General features: G+C 46.3%; 1 protein-coding gene across 4 annotated transcripts in view; it reads left to right on the forward strand.

Annotated features, from left to right (window-relative positions):
- SEZ6L (seizure related 6 homolog like) overlaps positions 1–12,105 on the forward strand; it is a 219,310-nt gene that overhangs the window by 137,771 nt on the left and 69,434 nt on the right. For all 4 annotated transcript variants that reach the window (XM_064367870.1, XM_064367871.1, XM_012464901.3 and 1 more), the window contains exons 6-9: positions 1,674–1,839; positions 4,516–4,682; positions 5,729–5,923; positions 7,720–7,858. In XM_064367870.1, coding sequence (XP_064223940.1) covers positions 1,674–1,839; positions 4,516–4,682; positions 5,729–5,923; positions 7,720–7,858 — 667 coding nt within the window. The remainder of the gene's footprint in view (positions 1–1,673; positions 1,840–4,515; positions 4,683–5,728; positions 5,924–7,719; positions 7,859–12,105) is intronic.

A 12,105-nucleotide genomic window follows, 5' to 3' on the forward strand; every position in this document is an offset into this window, starting at 1 on the left:
CTCTCCACAATAGTGCATGAGAAAACAATTTTCTAAGAACCAAATATCTCCTAAGAATTAGGGTAAGAATAAGAATACCTCCTTGTTTGCAAGCTGGGAAGTGTTCTTTCCAGCGCACAAATCACTTTTTAATATTTTTCATTAGATTTGTATGATAAGAGTAATAGATGGTTCTGGAAAGAAATTTTTCAAGAAATAGTGGAGTGGAGGAGATAGGAGCAAATCACTTTTATATCCATGGCCTCAACTGATCCTTGCAGATAGCTTATTAAAATAGGCATGGCACACTATTTTCTAACTTCTTTTCTTTTTTTCACTTAAAAAATAGTGAGTATCTTCCTATATGCTGAAGTATTCTTTAAGAACATGTATTTAATTTTGGAATGGGTGGAGTGTATTTACAGTTATGCATCACTTAAGGATGGGGATACGTTCTAGGAAATGCATCTTTAGGTGCTATCACCATTGTGTGAACATCATAAAGTGTATGTTCACAAACCTAGACAGTGCAGCCTACTACACACCTAGACTATATGGTATACCCGATTGCTCCTCAGCCACAAGCCTGAACAGCATGTTACTGTGCTGAATATTGTAGGCAATTGTAATACAATGGTATTTGTTTATCTAAACATAGAAAAGATATGATAAAAATATAATATTAAAACCTTACGGGACCACTGTCATATGCATTCTGTCATTAATGGAAACACTGTTATGTGGCACATGATGTATTTCACTAAACATCTGTGAGTGGACATTTATCTTGTTTTTTTAATTTTTCATTTTAGAAACGAGATAGCCATGAATATCCTCATTCCTATCTCTTTGTGAAAATCTCTAAATTTTTTTTTTTTTTTTTTTTTTTTTTTAATGAATGACAGGTTCTCATGTTGCCCAGTCTGACCTCGAACGCATAGCCTCACCTCCTCAAGTGCTGGAAAACTGGCCTGAGCCATTGTGGCTCCCAAATCTTTTCTTATTGCAATTATCCAGAACCGTATTTGCCAGGTCAAAGCATTTGAGCATATTTTCTAGGCTTTTCGCTAAATTGCCCTCGTGAAAGGTCATAACGGTTTTCATTCTAACCAGTCATGATGAGAGTGAACATTTCCCCTCACTCTTACCATCTCAAGGTTTTATGCCTGCTTTTTGTCTTGGCCAATTCGGCGGATGAAAGTAGAATACAGTTTAGATTTGCATTTCATTTATTATTAGTGAGGCTGAATTTTTTAGTGCTTACTAAGTACTAGAAATATATTCCTTCTTTTGTGAACTGCCTGTTTATATCCTTCTTGATTGCCTTTTTGTAATTAAAAGTCAGGGCACAGCCAGCACCATAGAACTGTCATTAAATTGCAGTCATTCCCTACCATGAAATACACATGTTGATGGCTCCAATTGTAGAGTGAAATCCCCGGTCAAACGGGAGGATTCTCTCCCAGGAGGACAAGTACCCTCCAAGCTTTCTCTCCCTGCCCAGTTTCCTCCCACTCCAGGTCTCTGATGTTTCACCCTAGGCAAGGGGCAGGGTGGGGATCAGGGGAGAATGACACTCACTTCCTTTCTCTCTCTCTCTCTCTGTCTCCCTCCCTCCCTCTCCCTCCCTTCTTCTCCCTCTCCCTCTTCCTCTCTTCTCTCCCTCATTGCCCACCACCCCTTTCTTGATCCAGCTCCTTGTGGAGGGGCAGTGCACAATGCCACCATTGGCCGCGTCCTCTCCCCAAGTTACCCTGGAAACACCAATGGGAGCCAGGTCTGTGTCTGGACGATTGAAGCTCCAGAAGGCCAGAAACTGCACCTGCACTTTGAGAGGCTGTCGCTGCATGACAAGGACAGGTAAAGCTCTGAAGGTCCACACCCAGCCTTGTTCCCTCTCAGAATGTTAGAATGTGGTGGCTTGGGGGCTTGGAGTCTTGAAATGGCTGAAGCTTTGACTCACAGAATTCAGGAAAGGAAGAGCTGTGGTGGATAGCAAAGATCTTAGACACCATCGGCTTCAATCTCTTCCTTTTACAGATGAGGAAACCAGGGCATACAGAAGGACCTTCCCCAGGATAGGGAAAGAGGCAAAAAGGGAGCCTGGGTTCCTCACATTGCACTACCCTATTCTTTCTCTTGCACACCCCTTTTTGCAATTGAACAGAAGGGGAGTATGGACTGTTCATCTGCTCAGTTCCCAGCCATATTAGGCTCCATGGAGAATAGGAGAGAAGTAGAAAATATTAGTTTCTGGCATGATAGGAAATAGAGATGGAAAAACTAGATATGTACACATGAAAGGACCAGGGAGAAGTTACCAGGCGATATCTAAGCAGGAGTATGTCTGTAGACTCTTAATAATATGCATAGAATCCATAATTATAAAACTTTAATAATCTGGGATCTTATTCTAGAATATTTTGGGATCTTTTTCTAGAAATTCTGTGGTCTTATTCTAGAATGTTCTGAAATATTCTGGGATCTTATCCAGACTATGTAGATGCCCCTTCCTACTCCTGGAGTGCCCCTGGCCTCCACCCACAGCCCCCATTCTTGCCTCAGCCATACTGGACACATGGCAAAATAAACAAACTGTGGCTCCAACATTTATACCTCTTAATGACATTAGAAATTCATCTGGGCAACATAAAATAAACTATTTTTATGAGTCAGTAAAAACCTTGAAGGCTTAAAAACATGTGATTATGACTCCATAAAAAACTTATCTCATTTGTGTACTGTTTTCTTCACCACTTTTGCATAATTTCTTTAAAAAACCAAGGCTAGCAAGGAGTCAAGTTCAAATAGCTTTAATAACAATAAAAATAAATACCCAATGTTTTGTTTAACACATTTTATTTTTCAGGGCACTTTTTATTTTGAAATATTCTCAAAGCCCTCCTGTAAGATGGATCAGAAAGACATTATGGTCAGGTCCCTCCTTTCACAGTTGAGGACACTGAGGCTGAAAGATGTTTTAAGACTTAATGTAAATCCAGATGGGGAATTGGGAAATAGGAATTATGACTCCTCACTTCCCAAACAGTGCTCTTAGAAAATGGAGAATAGTCTCCCATCCAAGTACTAGCCATGCTCGACCCTGCTTAGCTTCTGAGATCAGACGAGATCGGGTGCGTTCAGGGTGGTATGGCTGTAGACCCAGCACTTTGGGAGACCGAGGCGGGTGGATCATCTGAGGTCGGGAGTTCGAGACCAGGCTGACCAACATGGAGAAACCCTGCCTCTACTAAAAAACAAAATTAGCCAGGCATTGTGGTGCATGCCTGTAATTCCAAGCTACTCAGGAGGCTGAGGCAGGAGAATCTCTTGAACCCGGGAGGCAGAGTTTGTGGTGAGCTGAGATCATGCCATTGCACTCCAGCCTGGGCAACAAGAGTGAAACTCCATCTCAAAAACAAAAAAGAAAGAAAAAGGAAAATGGGGATTAGAGACAGAGCCTGGTAGGGGTCAAATGCTTAATAAATAAAACTTACCTACTCTGTCCTGTTAACTTTTTTTTAAGACAGAGTCGTGCTCTGTCACCCAGGCTGGAGTACAGTGAGTGATCTCGGCTTACTGTAATCTCTGCCTCCTGGGTTTAAGCGATTCTCCTGCCTCAGCCTGCAGAGTAGCAGGGACTACAGGCACACACCACCATACCCGGTTAATTTTTAGCCATCTCCTCCCATCTTGACCTCTCAAAGTGCTGGGATTATAGACGTGAGCCACCACATCCCACACTCTGATGTATGTGCAATTGTACCCATTTTACAGATGAGAAAACAGAGGCTCAGAGAGGTGAAGCATTCTTGTCCAAAGCCACACAGCTCAACAGTGATGAAGTGAGGATTCACACCCAGGTCTGCCTGACTTTACATAAGCCACCATTTTGGTGATGAGATTAGTTCATTAATTCCAATTTCTCAATTAATAATAACAGTCAACATTAATTCGTTAGTTCATTGTTTTATCACATCATATACATTACTCTCCCTACAACCTCAGAATAAATCCGTAAGAAAGCCAAACAGGCATTTAGTCCCTTTGTACAGAAGAGGAAACGGATTCGATAAGATGACACTTGTCTGAGCACATAAGAGGCAAAGTCAGGACTGGGTGCAGTGGCTCACGCCTGTAATCCCAGCACTTTGGGAGGCCAAGGCGAGTGGATCACCTGAGGTCAGGAGTTCGAGACCAGCCTGGCTAACTTGGTGAAACCCCGTGTCTACTGAAAACACAAAAATTAGCCAGGTGTGGTGGTGCATGCCTGTAATCGCAGCTACTCAAGAGGCTGAGGCAGGAGAATCGCTTGAACCCAGGAGGCAGAGGTTGCAGTGAGCCAAGATCTCATCATGGAACTCCAGCCTGGGCAACAAGAGCAAACTCCATCTCAAAAAAAAAAAAGGGCAGAGTTAGGTTTGGGATTGGGGAATGAGTCCTCCAGAGGTGACAGTTATAATGTACCCTTTCCTCCGCTGTGTCAGTGACCTGGGAAGATCTCTCAGTGCCCCTCCTCTCTGCTTCCACTGCCAGGATGACGGTTCACAGCGGGCAGACCAACAAGTCAGCTCTTCTCTACGACTCCCTTCAAACTGAGAGTGTCCCGTTTGAGGGTCTGCTGAGCGAAGGCAACACCATCCGCATTGAGTTTACATCCGACCAGGCCCGGGCAGCCTCCACCTTCAACATCCGATTTGAGGGTGAGAGTCCCTGGGGGCATCCCCTTCTCTTGTGGGGTTGGGGGTAGCCAGGGAGCAGGGTTGCTGCTGGTGTTGAGAAAATTACAAGGGGAGATAGAAATCTGGGCTGCTAAGGATGTGGGAGATCCTGCGGCCATATGGATCCTTTGGTTTCCAAAGACAGACTCTTGGAAGTCTGCCTGGATTTGCATTGTCTGCCTGCGTTTCAGATCCTGCATCTTGTTTGACCCTCATCACACTGAAACTGTTGTTAGAATTGTTATTGTATCTGATTTTCAGTGAGGAAACTGAGGTTTAGGAAAGTTGGGTGACCTGCCCAAGACCACCAGTGAACAAGAATGGAGTTCAGATTTCTGTCCATCCTGTACTGGGGAGCCCTGAAGCTCTGCTCCACTCCACCTAGCAGACATCTTAGAGTCCAGCCACCTCTTCCTCCAAGGAGAATTTAGCAAGAGCCTCTCTCGCTGAGACCATGACTCTTGAAGAGGGGGTTCTCTGGGCATTTTATGCATTTCCCAGGGTACCCCAGGGACCTCCCCCTTCGGATGGGCATTTTATGCTCTTCCCAGGGTACCCCAGGGATCTCCCCACTTCGGATGAGAAGACCAAATTCCCAGCTTAGAGGCCTGTCCCCAGTTTTCATAAAGTTGGGGGACTTTCTGTTCTGGCTTCTCCAAGGAAAGTTGGCTTTTATCATAGCCAAACTTACAGTTTCAAGTGGCAAAATATCAGGACTCTGAAGTTACAGGCTATAGGAAGGATCCATATAGGATATGGAAAGGCATTAAAACACAATAACTCCACAGGGTAGAGAAGACAGAGATCCTTATTCCTCTTTTAGATTTTTTTAAATGAGGCCCCAAGGAGTCGACTGGGTGGCCCCAGGGTTCTCGGCCTATCATTTGGAACCAGGACACCTGATTTGGTACTCGTTTTCTTCGGGGCTTTTCTAAACAGCAGCAGGGGACCCATCTTCTGAGATATAGCACCATGGGGTGGTCCCTGCCTCATCTGAACTGCTGCCTCTCTTTGTATCCCTACCTCAGCATTTGAGAAAGGCCACTGCTACGAGCCCTACATCCAGAATGGGAACTTCACCACCTCTGACCCGACCTATAACATTGGGACTATAGTGGAGTTCACCTGCGACCCCGGCCACTCCCTGGAGCAGGGCCCTGCCATCATCGAATGTATCAATGTGCGAGACCCATACTGGAATGACACGGAGCCCCTGTGCAGAGGTGAGCAGACCCACGATGCTCTTCCCAGGATACCCCAGGGACCTCCACCCTTCGGATGAGAAGACCAAGGCCCCAGCTCAGAGGCCTGTCCCCAGTTTTCACATCAATTTTAGGATTAGAACCCTTTTCAGGGTTCACCATCCTTTGGTTCAGGGTTGCTGCTGGTCTTGAGAAAATTACAAAATGGGGAAATCTTAAAAGGTGCCCCTTCCACCAGGCATAGATCCCACAATGCACAGCTTGGTGAGCTGAATACTGCATGGATTTAGCTCCTAAATACTCCCTCTGATATGCATGTTTGTGCAGTGCACAACCCACCCAACAACCCAGGGCAGCCCTGAATCTCATTAATAAGTATAATAATAGTTCTTAATTGGTTTGTAACAATTATGCTACCAGCACTCTGCTAAGCGTGTATGTGCATGATCTGATTTCACCCTCACCATAGCCTTATAAAATAGATTCTGTTAGCCCCATTTGCAGATGAGAAAACTAATGTTGTGAAGTGACCTGCCTAAGAACACATGGAGGGGAATTGGCGGGGACAGGAATGGAACTCACGTCTCTGTGTTCTCAGAGCACTGTGCTCTGAGCCCCACTGGACAGTGTTGGCTGCATAGAGCCCTCATCTACACAGACTCCACTGGACTGCCCTGTTTTCCCACATTCTTTTTGTTGTTGTTGAGACGGAGTGTCACTCAGCTCACTGCAGCCTCCACCTCCCAGGTTCAAGCGATTCTCCTGTCTAACCACCCGAATAGCTGGGACTACAGGTGTGTACCACCACACCCGGCTAATTTTGTATTTTTAGGAGAGATGGGGTTTCACCACATTGGCCAGGCTGGTTGCAAACTCCTGACCTCAGGTGATCCACCCACCTCAGCCGCCCAAAGTGCTGGGATTAAGGCATGAGTCATCATGCCTGGCTCGTTTTCCCTTATTCAAGGCTGCTGAGCCAATCTGTGCCTGGGTCTCCTGGCGGCATGTGGAATAATGAAGGGCACCCTCACTCTGGCAGCCACCACCTTGGTGGCAGTTGGCATGAAATCACAGCCTTGCCATAGTGAGGGATTGATCCCTGTATTAAATGTGCTGGTTTAACAGAGCGGAATTTATTGGTGCTTTGGACTCTGCCATGTTGAGAACTTTCCAAAGTGGTAAACACAGGATGGAATTTAAAGGGCACCTGCCGCAGCCACACCTCTGCTTCCAGTTCAGGGCCGGGACCGGTCATAGCAACATTATCTAAATTATCGAGCAGCCACCACGTGCCAGGCACTGTGCTGCATGTTTGACATTCAGGAGCTCAAGCCTCAAAATAACCCAATGAGGTTGGCAGTGGTATAGCCCCCATTTTATGGAGAAAGGAAGCTGAGGCTCTAGGAAATTACATACCTCCTCCTAGAGGCTGTTAGCGGCAGAGACAAGATTGGAACCCCGGGACCACCTAACTTGAGTGGACGGTCTCTTAGCCACTACTCACCCTGCAAAAGAGCAGAGGCTATTGAGTCATTCTGACCGCTGAGCTCTGTTCTTGGTCCTGAAAGACCAATAGCACCCCATAGCCCAACTCTTACCAACCCTCAGCTGCAGAGTAGGCAAGTAGGTGGCCAGCCTCATTTAATCACACACACACACACGCGCGTGCCCTGGCTGCCCGAGGTGAAGGCACCTGTCCACAGCACACAGAGATTCACGGCTGTCTGACTTCATAGCCCACATGCTCAGCCACTGTGCCACATTGATCTCTTTACAAATGAAGTCCGTCTGCCTGTCTGTCTGTCTGTCTTTTACAGCCACGTGTGGTGGGGAGCTCTCTGCTGTGGCTGGAGTGGTATTGTCCCCAAACTGGCCGGAGCCCTATGTGGAAGGTGAAGATTGTATCTGGAAGATCCACGTGGGAGAAGAGAAACGGATCTTCTTAGATATACAGTTGTGAGTGTTTATAATGGGTGGTCCTCTAATTTGGCAAAATTTGGGAGATTGGGGGAGAAATTGCTCCTGCTTTATTCGTTCAACCAATATTAACTAAGCATTTACTATGTGCCAGGGACTGTGCAGAAAATGGGCATCCCCATAGTGAGACCAGCAACAGCAGCGCACACACACAGAGAGAGAGAGAGAGGGAGAGAGATGGGGAGGAGAGAGAGAGAGTGCCTATCTTTGGGAAATTCAGTCTAAGGAAACAAATATGAAATGAGGACATACACAAATAATTGCATACTATAACTTCAATAAGTGATGTAAGGAAAGAGTAATGGTGCTATGAGAGTTCTATAATGGGAATTTGATATAAAGAGGAAGGCCAGAAAAGTCTTCCCCGAGGATGTGATATTAAAACTCAGAACTAAAAGATGACTTGGAGTGATGCATCCCAAATGAACAGAATGTGCAAAGGTCCTGTGGCAAGAACAAGCTTCTCATTTTCAAAGGACCAAATGGCCAATGTGGCCAGGAAGAAGGGGAAACCATAACATCTTTACTGGACTACGGTAGTTTCTTTTCCTGTTTGTCTCCCTCAACTAAACCATAAGGTCCTCTCCGTCGGGGCTTGATCTGAATACCCTCTGTTTCCAGAGTCTAACACAGAGCCTGATACACAGGAAATGCTCAGGAAATGATTGCTGAATGAAAAAATATGTTTTTAATGAACAGACTTACTTGGCTGTGCCACTGTGTTTTCTGCACTTACAAGGAGTAACCATTAGATAGCCCATCCAGAACTTTCCTGGCTAGCTCCCCAGGAGATTGACACTTGCAGGGAAGCAGCTACTCTGGGCTAGATGCAAAAGCGACTGCTCTAAGCATTTCTATCTTAGGTAGTTCTCACAAAGAACCCTGCCTGGAAGGTCATTATCCCCACTGTCTGAGAAGGCAGCAGAGGTGCAGGGAGGTCACCCAGAAAGCCAGCAAATAGCAGGGCTGAAATCCAGGCTTTTGTGGCTTCTCAGTCATGCTCTTTTCCACTGCCCCTTGTGAGATGGGGGTGAGAGGTGGACAAAGACAGATGGTGGTGTCTGGAGAAAGCAGAATACAAAGAATTCCCAGCAGACCCAGATGGCAGATGGGAGGGTGGCTGGGGGAGGAGAGATTGCTGAAACCCAGCAGGCTGGGGAAGCAGCACTCAGGACTACCTGACGCTGCAGAACAACCTTGCAAGAGAAAGAGAAATTATTTGCAAATTATTAGTGACTGGCTTTTGAGGCTGTTCCTTAGATGCAGCAAAAGTGTCCTTAGGCTGGGTGCAGGTTCATGCCTGTAACCCCAACACTTTGGGGGGTTGAGGCAGGAGGATTGCTTGAGACCAGAAGTTTGAGACCAGTCCCAACAACATATAGGGATCCTGTCTCTTTTTTTAAAAAATCAAAAATTAGCTGGGTGTCGTGGCACATGCCTGTGGTACCAGCTACTTAGGAGGCTGAGGTGGGAAGATTGCTTGAACCTGGGAAATTGAGGCTGCAGAGAGCTATGATCATGCCACTGCACCCCAGGGTGGATGACAGAGTAAGGCCCTGTCTCAAAAAATAACGTCCCCAGAGGCTGTCCCAGATCCTCCTTTTCCAGCAGAGTCAGAAACTTACACAGCTTGAACAGCTGCCCTTGTGGACTTGGGGCCAGGCCAGCCTAAGAAAGAATTTTTACCTCCTCCCCATGTGATTTTGGTCTGGGCTCACCTGTTCTGACCTCTGTCTGGGCCTCAGTTTCTCTCTCCTGTAATGGGGGTCTTGGAACATCAATGCTTTGTGGCTGCTGGAGGCAGATTTTACTCACTCCTTGCCTATTGCCTCACTCCTCAATAAAGCTCATCCTCTTCTGGGTGTGGTGACTAACGCCTGTAATCTCAGCACTTTGGGAGGCTGAGGTAGGAGGATCACTTGGGGCCAGGAGTTCAAGACCAGCCTAGGCAACATAGTGAGGCCCCACCTTTACAAACAATTTAAAAAACTAACTAGGCATGGTGGCACCTGTAGTCCCAGCTACTTGGGAGGCTCAGGTGGGAGGATTACTTGAGCCGTGGAGTTCAAGGCTGCAGTGAACCATGATTGCACCACTGCACTTCAGCCTGGGCAACAGAGTAAGACTCTGTCTCTAAAAAAAAAAAAAAAAAAAAAAAAAAAGTTAAAATTAAAATGGAATTAAATAGACCTCATCCTCTTTCCCCCTTTTCTTTCTCTCTGATTTCTAGAGTCTGGAATAAGATGCTTATTCATTCATTCAAAACAAATTGCTTGTGTCTACTATAAGCCAAGCACAATTTTAAGTGCCAGAAAGGTTCTTGATGGTTGTTCCTTCAGTGGCAAAGTTCATATTGAAAAGAATGGAATGGATTGTCTCTCTTAGCTCTAGGGAAAAATTACTGCGTACCTACTGTGTGCCAGCAGTAGGCTTGGCACTGAAGATACAGTTGTGAGAAAAGCAGGGCAGTCCTCATTCTGCATGTCTAGCAGGTGAGGCAGACAAGAAACTAAATGCAGTGTGAAAGGAGCAGTGACAGGCAGGTGAGGGCACCTCAGTGAAATCAGGAGGGCTTCCAGGAGGAAGTGACTTCTATAATAGCATAAAAGAGAAGGTAAGCAGGTGATAAGAGGAAAAGAAGAATGTCCTGGCCAGGCATGGTGGCTCATGCCTGTAATCTCAGCACTTTGGGAACCCGAAGTGGGTGGATCATTTAAGGTCAGTAGTTTGAGACAAGCCCGGCCAACATGGTGAAACCTGCGTCTACTAAAAAAAATACAAAAATGAGCCAGGTGTGGTGGTGGGCGGCCTGTAATCTCAGCTATTAGGGAGGCTGAGGCAAGAGAATCACTTGAACCCAGGAGGTGAAGGTTACAGTGAGCCAAGATCATGCCACTACACTCCAGCCTGGGTGACAGAGCGAGAATTGACAGAAAAGAAAAGAAGAAGAAGGAGGAGGAAGAGGAGGAGGAGGAGGAGGTCCTACCTACATGGTGAGGACAGCATCTGCAAAGCCTGGAAATGAGAGTGTGACCCACTTAATGACATAAAGTTTAATGTGACTGGAGCAAAGTATGGCAGGCAGGTAGGGACTACAGAGGGAATGGATCAAAGGGAAGCTCTAGGGTCTTAGCTGAAGCTTCAAATAGAAAACTTTACTCTACGGCTGCATCCCTTAAGAAACCTTCTGTGTCACACCCTTGTTCTTGTCCATAAATATAAATTTATGGTCCCAGCTTATGAAAACCACCTGTCTTCAGCCAAGAGAAGGTACAGCCAAATCCTGAGTTCTCGGTTTCTCTGGCAGAAGATCCCACCTGGCCCCAGGCCCCATGAAATCAACTATGATCCCCTCTCTTCTGCTTGGCTCGCCTGTTCTCGCCTCACAGGGAGCCTCCCAAATGGGTGGTTTTGCTTAAATAAGACTGGCCCACATCTCCCTTTGGTGCCAGAGTTCTGGAGGATGAAACAAGAAAATGGGAATCCTTACTTTCATCATCTCTAGGCATCAAATATTCAATTAACCTTCAGCCTGACACCGGATTGGGTTTTATTTCCACCTCTAAGCATGCATGTGATGGGGCAGCCCGTCTGGGAACCTCAAGCAATTAAAGCTTCCCCAAAGACAGGCCACTGGCATTAGTATCAGGAAGGGAACCCTTGCAGGGGGCAGGCTTTCTCTCTTCTGAACATTTTCACAATCGTACATTCAGCGTTGGCCAGGAGAGAGGACGCCCAGTTTCCTTCCTCCCTGCCCTGACACTCGATGCCCTCAGCCACCCTGGACCCAGCACCTAGCCTCTCTGGGGCTCAGATTCCTCCTCTGCAAAATGATGGGTTGGCTTGAATCAAGGGTAGGTGCAAACTCAAATTCCTGAAGGGACAGGCAACATAAATACGGGAATTAGAGGGAAGGGGTCTGTGATGAATTAGGAAGTATCTACTCCATCTAAAATCACTTAAATTCTATTTTTATTTTATTTTATTTTGCTTTGTTTTTTTGAGACAGAGTCTTGCTCTGTCACCCAGGCTGGAGTGCAATGGTGTGATCTCTGCTCACTGCAGCCTCCACCTCCCGGGTTCAAGCAATTCTCCTGCCTCAGCCTCCTGAGTAGCTGGGATTACAGGCATGTGTCACCATGCCTGGCTAATTTTTGTGTTTTTAATGGAGATAGGGTTTCACCAGGTTGGCCAGGCTGGTCCCAAATTCCTGACCTCAAGTGATC

The sequence above is a fragment of the Aotus nancymaae genome, unplaced genomic scaffold (genome assembly GCF_030222135.1).
Source record: "Aotus nancymaae isolate 86718 unplaced genomic scaffold, 86718_ANA_hifiasm-v0.15.2.pri h1tg000076l, whole genome shotgun sequence".
Taxonomy (NCBI): domain Eukaryota; kingdom Metazoa; phylum Chordata; class Mammalia; order Primates; family Aotidae; genus Aotus; species Aotus nancymaae.